The sequence below is a fragment of the Salmo salar genome, chromosome 26 (genome assembly GCF_965601325.2).
Source record: "Salmo salar chromosome 26, fSalSal1, whole genome shotgun sequence".
Lineage (NCBI taxonomy): Eukaryota > Metazoa > Chordata > Actinopteri > Salmoniformes > Salmonidae > Salmo > Salmo salar.
Window position 1 is genome coordinate 9161057 of NC_138316.1, and position 14455 is coordinate 9175511.

General features: G+C 39.5%; 1 protein-coding gene across 1 annotated transcript in view; it reads left to right on the plus strand.

The window, feature by feature from the left end:
• LOC106587086 (CD151 antigen) overlaps positions 1-9980 on the plus strand; it is a 41569-nt gene extending 31589 nt beyond the window's left edge. Inside the window, exons 4-8 of the mRNA XM_014175028.3 lie at positions 4871-4945; positions 5852-5956; positions 6334-6492; positions 7960-8046; positions 8203-9980. Of these exons, the coding sequence (XP_014030503.1) occupies positions 4871-4945; positions 5852-5956; positions 6334-6492; positions 7960-8046; positions 8203-8262 (486 nt within the window). The 3' untranslated portion in view covers positions 8263-9980. The remainder of the gene's footprint in view (positions 1-4870; positions 4946-5851; positions 5957-6333; positions 6493-7959; positions 8047-8202) is intronic.
• The last annotated feature ends 4475 nt before the right edge of the window (positions 9981-14455 follow it).

Here is a 14455-nt window from a genome sequence, read left to right on the forward strand (position 1 = left end):
CACTCAAGGACATTCAGAGACTTGTCCCGAAGCCACTCCTACGTTGTGTTGGCCGTGTGCTTAGGGTCATTGTCCTGTTGGAAGGTGAACCTTCGCCCCAGTCTGAGGTCCTGAGCGCTCTGGAGCAGGTTTTCATCAAGGATCTCTCTACTTTGCTTCATTCATCTTTCCCTTGATCTTGACTCGTCGATCCTGACTGTCACCCAGTCCCTACCGCTGAAAAACATCCCATGCTGCCACCAACATGCTTCACCGTAGGGATGGTGGAAGGTTCCCTCCAGAGGTGACGCTTGGCATTCAGGCCAAAGATTTCAATCTTGGTTTCATCAGATCTTGTTTCTCATGGTCTGAGAGTCCTTTAGGTGCCTTTTGGCAAACTCCAAGCGGGCTGTTATGTGCCTTTTTACTGAGTGGCTTCCATTTGGCCACTACTATAAAGGCCTGATTGGTGGAGTGCTGCAGAGATGGTTGTTCTCCTGGAAGGTTCTCCCATCTCCACAGAAGAACCCTGGAGCTCTTTCATAGTGTAACATAACAAAATGTGGGAAAAACGGGTCTGAATACTTTTTGAATCCACTGTATATGCATACAGAGGGTGGCTATTTCTTCAATTTTCTATCAGAATATTTTATAAAGATGAGCATTATATTGTTAGATTAGAGTAACTCTGGTAGGCATAAAACATTCTTTCTCAAGTTCAACTGTTGGAGCGCCGGTTCATACTGCCTTCATAGGCCTGCAGTAGTTAAGCCTAATAATAGCCATACCACATCAAACCTTCACAAAAGTTTCTTACTTTTGATATTACCCTAATTAAGGCAAATTGTTGTTTATAGGGAAAATAAGAACAGGTTATTATATTTCAGCATTAAATCGTTTTTAATTCCGCCAGCTTTGGTTTTTCCTTTTCATTACAGTGGGAACTTCATTTGGCCAAAGGAAATGGCTCAAGAATGACATAAAACAATTGTTGCGTATTTAAAGAACTGGCCTATATTGCAGCAATTAAACAAAGGCGAGTGCCTATAGGTCTACCCCACAAATTAAAACAATAGGCTAATTATATTTATTTTACAACAGGACTAGTTTTTAATGCATCTTTTTCTAAATACAGAGCACAAAATTAGAAAGACAGTTCAAACTTAATTTAGCCATTGGAAATGAGAAATAAAAATCACTTTCTGCATATTTAAAGAACTGCTTTAGATTCTCAAATAGGCCTATAATAATAATACAAATAATAGTAATAATAATAATTATGATATCGAATAATAATGATAAAACAAATGATAATAAATACGAAAATAAATAAAAGTTAGAAAATTGCATATAAGATGAATAGCAAGTTGCACACAGTCTATTTGGCCGCGCCAACGTTCTTCTCATCTTTTTCCATTAAAACTTGTCCCTTACAGAGGACACTCCACTTGTCGGCTGCTTTTCTCTTTCTCCTCTAACTTTCGTTTTACTTCAGTGAAAAAGGCATCCATCTTCACAATCAATAGTGGTCAAGGATCCTTTCACTTGCGCTCTCTCTCTCTACTCAGCAGCAGGCACACGTGAGGTGAGCAGCCGGAACCAGTTTCAGCTGGACATAAGCTATACGTTTTATTGAGTTGCAATTGGCTGACATAACAAGCTCACACAGTTCTCATCACCTCACACATTAAATGAACAGAGGACGGGTCCAACCGGGTCCAGTCGGTAAATACATTTGAATTGCACATACCTGAGAGCCGTCGCAATTATATCAGACCCGACCCAGGTCTGAAACAAAAGTCAGAATTTAGCACCCGGACCCGCTCGGCTCCTGGGTCGGATCTTGGAATTTTGGGTCTGTTGGACCCGTGAAGACCTCTAATATGAACCCAAGCTAATACCAAAAATGTTCATACTTTAGCAATGATAACTTTTTTTGCCAGTTACAAGTGGCAAATTCATTATTAGCCGTATCGGCCTGTATTGTATAAAGAAGATGAGCAAATCCATGATTTAGTTTTTATTCAAAGTATACAGATGCACAACAATAGATCATCAAACCTCCACCACCCACAACTCAACATCCTAGTATTTCTGACTAGGAAATGTTCTGTGCTAGCAGTAACCTTAGTCTTCCCGTCCTATTTATGTTGTGCAATGTGGCAGTCGTCCTGCTGTCCTTGGCATAGGTTTGGTTATCAGGCCTAGGCTTCTTCTTGGCATCCCCTGGTCTGATATTAGCCGGCTCTTTGGAGGTCTGCGGTGTAGATGTAGTTATTTTGTCTTAAATGCATATGCCCTTTGACTTCTGGACCGAAAGAGAACATATTTGGTGAAATATTAATTGAATCAAGGAACCTCAATACCTTCCTTACAATAAGTTTCCATTTGGAATTTTTGCCTTGAGTGAGAAATAGTTTTGTTGTTTAGAGTTCTGGTTGCATTCAGAACTCCATTCAGAACTCCAGGTTAGGGAGACATTTTGAGTTCTGCGTGGCTGATCTGTGGTGGTTATAATTCCACGCTGCCAGCAATGAGGATAGAAGGCCAAACATTTAGCAGTTGCATAGCCAACATGGAAATGTGATTCTGGAATAAATAAAAAACAGATTCAAAATTGAATTCCCTCTACAGTACTACAGAGATCACCTCTATACACATCAACACTTGCTATTCATGTTTTGTCTGAATAAACGTTCTGTTAAAAATTCATGCCCGACTGAACGTTCTATTCAATGCAGATATTTCAAAAAAGAGGAAAATAATTTAGTATGAGAACCCTTTGTCATCATTGTGATGTCACCAGATTGTCTGTATATGCAGTTTTTTATTTTATTTAACCTTTATTTGACCAAGAAAAGACCGTTGAGACCCAGTCTCTTTTTCAAGGGAGACCTGGCCAAGAAGGCAGCAACAATCAATATATTACAGAATTAAAACATACAACAACATGATCCAGCCTAAAAAAAGCATTTACACTCCTCCGTAACAGAGTCGCCCATCAATATTTTAAATTCATTCATAACATATCTAGTTGAAGCATGGATTGTAGATTATTCCATGCGTCTGGTGCACAAGAAGAGAAGGCAGTCTTGCATAATACTGTGAATGTCCTGGGGACTTTAAGTAGTATAACTTTAACTAGCTAACGTTACCATTGCTAGCTATTTTTGACAAACTTTGCCATCTCTCTAAAGAACATTTGACCATATCATAATGATGGCAAAGTTGTTTCCTATTAATTATTTACCTACTTTAGCAATGTCATCATATTTTCAGGCCACTATAGCTAACTAGTGTAATTAGCCCCACTTGACTTTCAGGCACCACTATGGCTGAGGCTAAATATAAATGCAGAAGCTAGCTAAATACATTGCATGGGCCGAAATTGATCTATGAAGATATAATTTGTCAAAATAATTACACCACAGACTGCATTGCGAATTCATGTGGCAAAAGTAGGCTAGCACAGTAGGCTAGCTAGCTCGGCTAGCTTTCTACAATGTGTCAAAACGTGTCAAAAATCTATAACCTAGCACTCAACGTGTAAAAGATATATACTCAAACACTTTGTTGGAACATAGTACAATTAATGTTAGATGACTAGCTCAATATCTATATCATTAGGAACACCTTCCTAATATTGAGTTGCAGCCCCCCCCCCCCCCCCCCCCCGCACGCACGCACACACATTTTTGATACACACAGGAAATTGTTGATTTAGATTTTTGATACACACAGGAAATTGTTGATTGTGAAAAACTCAGCAGCGTTGCAGTTCTTGACACAAACTGGTGCGCCTGGCACCTACTACCATACCCTGTTCAGAGGCACTTAAATCTTCTGTCCTTGGTTAAACTTTTTTTCCATCCACTCCGTAGCTAATGTTGTCCATGCTTGTTGGCCTTGACCTGGGGTCTAAAGATATCATGTAATCTTGAAAGCATTTTATTCTCTAATCCTTGCCACTTTATTATGGTCATTTAGAGCTATTTGAATGAACAATACTTAAATATTGTACCTTTTTTAAAGGGGATGTCTTGGGAACAAATACACGCCCATACAGGCAAAGGACTGTTCACACACACACTCACACACTCCTTTACGTAGTAACTCTGTGCACTTCCAACCCAATAACAGATGTTTCCTATGATTCTAACCATAGCTTGGACCCAGAGGGGTTGTAATAACTTTATGCCTTTTCATAACTGATTTTGGATATTCTCCTTACCAACTTCTTAAACTTAGCTAACCCTTATCATCAAAGAGGGAACTTTTTCTGGGCCAGTTGTTAAAGGGATACTTTGGGATTTTGGCAGTGAAGATGAACTCCTGGATACAATTTTTACAGTATGTCTTTGCATCCAGTATGAAGGAAGCTAGTTAGTTTCGGGAGCCAATGCTAACCATTGATTTCCAGTTATTGCGCTATAAATGTTACCATTGACTTCCAGTCATTGTGCTAACGCTAGTTAGCAGTTACGCTAATGCTAGTTAGTAACTTCAAACTGCACACAGAGACATAAAAATTGGCTTTGGCTCTTCATTGCCAAAATCCTGAAGGATCCCTTAAAGGGCAGCATACTGTTTGTACAGCTCCATTGACATCTCACCACATAATCAATATGCCACAAATTAAAACTATGAACATCTCACCACATAATCAATACGCCACAAATTAAAACTATGATTGGCAAACATTCTTAGTCCATTTTTCTCAAAATAACAAAACAACAACAGTGACCCCACAACCACCAATCGACTGCTCTGATACATTTAACTCCAGCTCATCTAAATTGGATTTGCCTGTTTTAACTGTGAAGTCCAAAGACAGAGGGCCAGGGGATATCCATTTCAACCTAATCCCCTACCTTTCATTGTCTCCCCACAGTACTTTGTCTTGCTGCTGTGTATCTTCCTGCTGGAGATCCTCGCCGGTGTCCTGGCTTACATCTATTACCAGCAGGTAATGAATGACTTGATTCACCACCTGATTCCATCGCCAGTAACACTATCTATACCCAGAGCCTGCCCAGAAACAGGAGAGTGTATGTTTGTAAAAACTGAAACCACAACAAGGGAAGGTTCACTGATAATGTCCCAGTCTCTCTCTTTCTCCATCTGTTGCTTTTCTCTCTATCTCTCTCTCGCTCTGATTTCCCATGCATGCCACCTCTTGTTGTAGCATTTCTGTAGTGTGATGATATCACTAAGATGTGATTCCCACTACTATCCTTGTTATTACTATATACCCCTGCTGTGTAGATGTACGACCTGCAGGAATGTTATCATACCAGCTTGGTGTGTGTCATTTGAACTCTCTCTGTGTAATTGTCTGCTCATATTCCTTTGGCCTTTCACCCTGTTTTCATCTCACTGCTGCAGTGTTTCCCACACTGTCAACAGGTCAAATAAAAACCTATTCTATTTCTCTCCCCCCTCCCTCTCCCGTCCATTTATTCCCTTTATCTCTCCTTAACGTTCTGACTTGGCTCTACAATCTGTGGTTGTCATAGAAACTGTTAACCAGCTAGATGTAGGCCTATGCTCTTACCCGAGTGCCTAAGTTTTGTGCTATGGTTATAAATCAATGAAAATGTACTTCCTCTTACCTTTATGTATATCATTTCCTCTTTCCTCAAGAGGAGTTCTTTCTGTAATTACAGTTTTAGCTATTCTAGACCTTTGATACAGTGTATCTTTCTATTAAATCAACAATGGGATGCATTACATTCCTTCAAGTGTTATTCTACTGACCAGAAGATTGTCTTCTTTTTCTATAGTCTGATGGGTAGCTGTGTTGTAGTCTAACCAACGTCATGTTTACTGTGTCCGTTCTCTCATAACCCCTGTGTCGTGTCTTCCTCTGCAGCTCAATGAGGAGCTGAAACAGAACCTGCAGGAGACCATGGTGCAGAAGTACAGGCAGCCGGAGCAGGAGCACATCACCAAAGCAGTGGACAAGCTGCAGCACGAGGTAAGACAAGACAACATAAGCAGACTTGAGGAGTTTGGTTAGGCGTTTTTGGAAATATTAATGTGGGAATTTGTCGATTTTTCTCCAATGTGAATTAATAATCAACTTGTTTATGTTTACGTTCATTGTATCTACTGTTATTTACACTGGCACAGTTATGTGTTTTCATTATGCATGGTTACAGTATGTTATAGCCATACATGTAACTCGTCATTATGCAAGTTGTTATTTGAAAGATGGCCCATTGTTTTGTATAAGGATTTGGTTCATGAACTGAATATCATTCAGCTCGTCTTCTGAAACAACTGCAAGGCAATTGGAAAAACATCCACCACCCTGTTGTGAAATGCCATCTCCTCCTCTCTCTTTTTCGCCAGTTTAAGTGCTGTGGCAGCAACAGCTCATCGGACTGGGGCGAGAGCGTGTGGATCCGCACCAGTGAGGCAGGTGGCAGGCTGGTGCCGGATAGCTGCTGTAAGACCCAGACTCTGAACTGCGGCCGCAGGGACCACCCATCAAACATCTACAAGGTGGAGGTGAGTGTCAGATACAGAGAGCAGCCAGTGTTGTTGAGTGTTAGTGTGCTTGCAATGCTTAGTGCAAATTCTGCTTGAGTTCAGGTTTGTGAATCAAGATCATAGCTGTGGGAAGTAGTTTGGGGGTGGGTGTGCTGCAATTTTTTTCTTATTCCTTATATTAAGCAAACCAGACAGCACGATTTCCTAGTTTTTTAAAATTATTTACGGATAGACATGGGCACACTTCAACACTTAGACAATCATTTACTAATCAAGCATTTGTGTTTAGTGAGTCCGCCAGATCAGAGGCAGTACACATGACCAGGGATGTTCTCTTGATAAGTGCGGGAATTGGACCATTTTCCTGTCTCGCTAAGCATTCGAAATGTAACGAGTACTTTTGGGTGTCAGGGAAAATGTATGGCTAAAAAGTACATTATTTTCTTTAGTTGTCAAAATATAAATAGTAAAGTACAGATACCCCAAAAAACTACTTAAGTAGTACTTTAAAGTATTTTTACTTAAGTACTTTACAGCACTGTAATCTGATAATACATGTGGAATATAAAAATACTTGCCTGATATGTTTTCCAGTTTCTTGAAATACTTTGCAAATGCAACTTATTTGTATTTGTAAACTGAAATGGTCTATTCATTCCTTTTACATTTTAGTAGATGCTCTCATCCAGAGTGAGTGCATACATTTTCATACTTTTTCGTACTGGTCACCCGTGGGAATCGAACCCACAATCCTAGTGTTGCAAGCGCAATGCTCTACCAACTGAGCCACATCATCATAAACCACTTGATGTCACAATGTGCTCATTTACTGTATTGTTCATTGTTTTTCTTCATGATGATGGAAAGTCTACAGGTACAAACCTAGATGACCTGACTATGTACAATACAGTAATGGACATTTACATTAAGTGGTTTGTATGGATGGTAAATTAATGCTGCACAAAACCTGGTTGTTTTCCATGTTATTTGATCAAGAAAGAAAAATATTTTGTTTGATGTCTTTGGCCATAACTTTGCACCTTTTGATGTAAATGTTTGAGGACAGGGTTTTGTTCTTTCTGGATTCCATTAGAATAACAATAGCATGGAAAGGGACAGGGCAACAATTATTACAATTCCAACTATTGAATCCTGCAAGATACTGTTCTTAATTATACAACTACCTTTTTTGACAAAGCGGAGATGCTGAAAATATGTTTTTGCCCACGATTCAGATGTTAATATCGGTCCACTAATACTAATAAAGGCCCAGTACAGTACTTTAGTAAAAAATAAAATATATATATATATTTTTTTTTTTGTATTATGAATATATTTTTTTTAATTCAGATTTTTCAGGGGGTGCTCCATCCCCCTCAGCTCCCCTACTTCCCACAGCTATGATCAAGATTGAAAGTCATCTTGAAAGTCTCTCTCTCACACACACACACACACAATGTGGTCCTACCTTTCCTCTCTTTCCAGGGGGGTTGTATCACTAAACTGGAGAACTTCATTTTGGACCACCTGAAGATCATTGGAGCGGTGGGCGTAGGCATCGCCTGTGTACAGGTGAGCAAAAATAAGCCATTTCACTGTTTACAGCACAGAGATAACCCAAGATGGCCACCATAAACATCCTTGCCCTGGTCTCTCGAAATTCAGGGGTAATGGTAGAAGTGTAATGGTAGAAGTCTCTTTCTCTCTCTCTCCCTCTCTCTCTCTCAGATTGTGGGGATGGTGTTTACTTGCTGTCTATATCGGAGTTTGAAGGCAGAGCCGTACTGAGAGTAGAACACGAAGGAAAGGGGAGGGGTCTAGTCTCTGCCACCCAGTGTCATCATATCCCATTGACCCCGTTTAGTCATGGGGTCTACCACTGTGCCATTCAAACAGAAGAGGACGATATGTGTAAAGGTCTAGGATGCACTTATGATAGTGTTTCTCAATCCATTCCCTGGGGGGACCATTTTGGTTCTAGCCTAGCACTAACTACCCTGATTCAACAGGGGTTGTATTGGGCTAGAATTCCTAGTGGGTCCCAACTTGGAATGGATAATCAGATCATTTTCAAGATATTACATGCTATCTGATCTACAATGCTCTATATTTTGATAATCTGCAACAACAGAGCAGTTGGTATATACTAGTGTGATGTAAAGATCAGTGGACCAAAATGGCCCGTGCATGAGAACAGCTTGTCTTAACATTGCAATAATCATGACTGTGGCTTAATGAGCGAGATCTGACCTCTGGGGCCAATTACCACGGCAACACATTTTCTTTATACATCAAGTAGCTGTTTATATATTTACACACGTCTTTTACACTGTTTCTCTCAACTTTTTAATTGTTAGTTTATTTAAAAAAATATATATTTATCTTTTAATACAAGGGATTTCTCCACTTATGCCAAAGTTGTCGTCAACACTGACTTTGTGTGAAATCGTATCAAACTGACTACTCCTGCAAGCCTTTTTCATGTATACTGAACAAAAATATAAATGCAATCATTTCAAAGATTTTTCTGAGTTACAGTTCATAAAAGGAAATCAGTGAATTTAAATACATTCATCAGGCCCTATTCTATGGATTTCACATGACTGGGCAGTTGTGCAGCCATGGGTGGCCCTGGGAAGGCATAGGCCCACCAACTTGTGAGCCAGGCCCACGCACTGGGGAGCCAGACCCAGCCAATCAGAATGAGTTTTTCCCCACAAAAGGCTTTATTATAGACATAAATATTCCTCAACACCCCTCCCCCTCGGACAATCCCACAGGTGAAGAAGCCAGATGCGGAGGTCCTCAGCTGTTGTGGTTACACGTGGTCTGTGGTTGTGATGCCTGTATGACGTACTGCCAAATTCTCTAAAACAATGTTGGAGGTGGCTTATGGTAGAGAAATTAACATTAAATTATCTGGCAACAGCTCTTGTGGACATTCCTGCAGTCAGCATGCCAATTGCACGCTCCCTCAAAACTTGAGACAACTGTGGCATTGTGTTGTGTGACAAAACGGCACACTTTAGCTTTTTATTGTCCCCAGCACAAGGTGCACCTGTGTAATGATCATGCTGTTTAATCAGCTTCTTGATATGCCACACCTGTCAGGTGGAAGGATTATCTTGGCAAAGGAGAAATGCTCACAAACAGGGATGTAAACAAATTTGTGCACAACATTTGAGAAAAATAAACTTTTTGTGCATATGGAAAATTTCTGGGATTTTTTTTTTCAGTTCATGAAACACGGGACCAACACTTTACATGTTGCGTTTATATTTTTGTTTAGTATATATTCTGATTGTGTGCCTTTTTTCTATATAAAAAAAAAGGTTTTGCTTTTATTCAAACGATAAATGTTATTTTATTGTGTATTTAACAGACCAGTAGGATGACTTGATTATATGTAAAACGTGCCGCAAAAAACTACTCAAACTGCTGTATTGCTGTATCAGTGTTCTACTATACATGGAGGTATTTAGCTGAAATAAACACAATTAAACCTGTTTTACTATGTTTTCTGGTAAATTCACAAGGTGTAGGTAGCTATGGTATGTCATATGAACTGTCAAAAAGTCATAAAGTTATTTATATATATATATATGAGCTACCGAATGTCATTTTAGGTGAGTTTGGACATTGACAAGCAAATGTGAACGAGAGACATTGTGCAAATAAACAGTACTGACTCTGGAGCAATGGCAGCTGTACAGATAACCCATCCAAAGGGCTTTGACTTCTCAAACACAGCAGAAAGCCAACACTATGATGCCCCATCACCTTATTAATTCAGTTAAACTTAGGGGTCACGTTTTCTAAGTGGCAGAATTCTTCATTTTTTTTATGCAGAAAAAAGATACAACTCATAAGAATTATCTTGCTTCATTTTGTAAACGCAGATCTAAAATACTCCTTGTAATTTCTGCTCAGCATCAGACTAATTTTGTGCTTCAGTTGCAGTTCTACACTTGGATGAGAATTGACGAAGGGGCATTCTATCAGCAGACAGCGCTTCGGCTGCGCTCTCAGTCTAGCCAGCCTACTTTTCTCTGTTAAAATGCAAGATTAACTTTAAGAAAAACATTAGGGAAAGTAGCTGGCTACATTATTTATATGATAAACAAAAATATGCAAAAAATACCTTGCTTTTTTATTGTAAGCTCATTTAGCCTACTTGTGTGGCTGCCAGCCAAATAGCGTTGCACTTCTGTTGTAATCTGATGAAAATTAAGCTATTTTCTGCCAAATGTGTTGCACTAATGTATTTTCTGTTAAGGAAAGCTATAGTTGCACGTCCCTGATCACTTTATTGAAGCAAAAAAACACTAGACTGTAAATATAAAACGGGACCCCTGTCAATACACAGCTGGACTCACCTGCTCCCGCTTTCTCCAGTTGTGATACTTACAAACAGTCATGACTGACTCAACTGGTCCGGGGAACTATGGTAAACTTCATAATGTGACCACTGAATTGAAGGACGCAATCTGCTTTATCTTCTAACGTATTGCACAAGTTGACTGCATGTATTTACTTAAAAAGTAGCTACAAATATTACATGTATAATTATTATATATATTTTTTTAAATGTTTGGACGGTATTGGATAACCATCCTGTGGCGATTTCCAAATACCCCTGTATACGGTATACCGCCTAAGCCTAGTATGCGATGTTACAATGATAAGTTGACAGAAAATATATTTATTAGTCTTTTTTTATAAAAACAATATTGGGGGAGCATACCCCCAGATCCCCTTAGGCATAGCAGCCTTCTTTTAGTTGAACCACCTGCCCTAATATCAATAAGCTCATGTACTGTAACTGCATTGTGTTTGTGTATTATTTGGCAATTAGGCCATGTCCCTCTTGTCACCTCTGACAAGAGGAGAACTGACATGAAAACGTACGTTGAGATGACGGCTGTATTACAAGTTGTTGACTTTTAAACACAGCCTGTGGGTCTCTGTAATGAACTCAGCAGCAGCCCAAAAAGCAATCACTCTTTCCAAACACCAGGAGGCAGCACTTGCCAGATAATTATCCTGGTACGCACAGTTTTATTCTCTTGCTTTGTCCCTTGTGACGCAAAATCTGATGAAAACAACTGGAAAGAGGCCTCTAAATCTTAAATAAGAATCCTGTAGGTGAACAAGGAGTTCCCCTGTTGAACCTACCCCCTGCGTAACATGCCAAATAACCTACCACCTGGGTAATATGACAAAGCCTTAAAGGTCAAATTACATCTCCTGCGCTAATATCCAGAAAAAGAACAACATCCATCCAGTACAGCAAACGACTAGCAATCCAAAGGTTGTGTATTTCGATTCGCATCGGGGACGACTGTAACATTTTAGCTAACCCTTCCCCTAAGCCTTATTCTAACCTTAACCCAATTCACCTAACCTGCTACATAAATAATACTATACGTCACCAATTCAATTCACAGCCAGCTAAGATGTATGATACTATACCTCCTCTAATACGTATGATATTGTAAGACCCCTCTTCAATTCATAGTGTGACCTATCAAATTGTATTTGTCACATGCGCCGAATACAACAGTGAAATGCTTACTTACAAGCCCTTAACCAACAATGCAGTTTTAAGAAAATACCTAAAATAAAAAAGTAAGAGATAAGAATAACAAATAATTAAAGAGCAGTGGTAAATAACAATAGTGGGGCTATATACAGGGGGTGCCGGTAGAAGAGTCAATGTGCGGGGGCACCGGTGTTGAGGTAATTATGTACGTAGAGTTATTAAAGTGACTATGCATAGATAATAACAGAGAGTAGCAGCAGCATAGAAGAGGGGGTAGGCAATGCAAATAGTCATACTAAATCAGTGGTATTCAAAGGTGGAGTTGCGACCCCTAGTTGGGTCAGGGCGGGAATTGCAGTGGGGTCACCTCCCCCACAAAGTAAACAAATCTGTAAATTGTTTTTTGGAACAAAAAATGAACAGTATAGATTACTGTATGGGACAAGATACAAACGTTTTTATTAAGAAAGATAATTTGAAGAAATACATTTATTGAGTAAATGTATTTATTGGTTTATTTTAATTTTGATAAGAGATTCAAATCTGGTTATTTGTTGATGTAAAAATCAATATTTACACATTTTAAGGTTCTGTCATTAGATTTGGGGTGAGGTCGCAAGTAATTCTTGAGGAAAAAATGGGTTCCCCATAAATTCTGGTGGAAGAAATTTGGTCCCTGCTAAAAAAGTTTGTATTACACTGTACTTCAAATCAAACTATTCGTCACATGTGCCCAATACAACAAGTGTAGACTTTACCATGAAATGCTTACTTACAAGCCCTTAACCAACAGTGCAGTTCAAGAAGAGTTAAGAAAATAATGGAGGGAACAGATTAACACACCAAATCGTACGAATTGCCCTGAGACTGTGAGTCATCTGCTTTCTTTCCTCCTCTTGCCTGATAGCACAATGTTTGGTTTAGACATTATGACTAAATGCAGAAATTGGTGACAAACACAATTCTACAGTATGGAAACTAAACTGCCATTTGGAGAGATGCTGGTCCCTGATCCCAGGTATGAACCACTTTTGTTATGCCTATGAGCAAGGCACTTAAACCCAAAATGCTCTCCATCCAGGGGAGCTGCACTGCAACTGATCCTGTGTCTCTCACTGTGTCTCTGGTTGTCTGTCTGTCTGGGGGTGTTGGGGGGAAAGGAAGAAGACAATTGTCCATTCGATTCTATCTATGATTATATTGCCATACTGCATTTTCTCTGGATGAAAGCCATACTAATAAAATATCTCCCTTTTTCTGGCTTAGGCCTACTAAGCCCCACTGCCAGTAGAATGCTGGTTTCTTGTCCAATACTTTGAAACCCTAAATCAAGCACCATCCGCATGCTAGCAACGCCATGCATGACAATTCGCAAATATTTCCTCTACACAGAAGCATACAGTACCTCACTGAGCAGTTGTCCAGTAATTTGCACCCACCACACCATACAGCGTATCTTGGCCTATAGGTCCATTGTGCTTGGAAGTCATTTTTGGTGGGGCTCCCTTTCTATACTCCTCACCTTTGAGGAAGGTGTTTTTGTTTCTGTGGCGACAGGCGAGTGAAACAAACAGTGGTCGATAACATGCTCGTATAATTTGTCCTGGGGGTTGGTAACAGGGGGGCGGAGACTCTGTGTCCCCACAGGCATTCCCCCTCAGGATCACTCACCAGGAAGGTGGTGGGGGTTCTTGGGTTCTGGTGTGCAAGAGGGTCGACTCAGAAGTGTGTGTCACCTAAGCACATCTTCCATCTTATTCCAAATTACTGAAAGCGTTGCATTTTTGTATTTAAAAAAATATATATATCAACACGAAAAGTCCATTATGAAAAATCTGGCCATGTGTTAATTTGTTTAGGATTCATGGAGTTAAAGCCTACTGTTTAAGATACAGTATGTTTGCATAATTCAGTGAGTACTTGTATATGGTAATCTTATGCCCTGTAGATGGCAGCCTTCAGTGTATAAAATGGGGGGGGGGAAAAGGATGATTTTGCTTTGGCTGTCAAAAGCTACATACTTGAAATTGAAATTAATTGAAATATCTAGCGTGAAGAAAATCAATTTCAACCTTAGTCGTGAAATAAATCTACATATCTGCAAGGCTCAGCCTGTCTAGCCTCATAAACTACATTAGCATTGTACACATACATTCACCCAAAGAGACATTGCCATTGCTATTAATAGACACACACAGGCCTACATACAAATGTGTTTATTATACAGAGACACACTATTATCATAAAAAAGTAGAAATGACTATACATGTTATTCAGAACACACACTCACATACACTCAATGTCCTATACTTAAAAACATACCAAATGCATTCACACTCACTAACTGAAATCACTAACACGTAAACACAGACACACACGAACATACTCTCAATGTCCGATACTTAAAAACATACCAAATGCATTCACACTCACTAACTG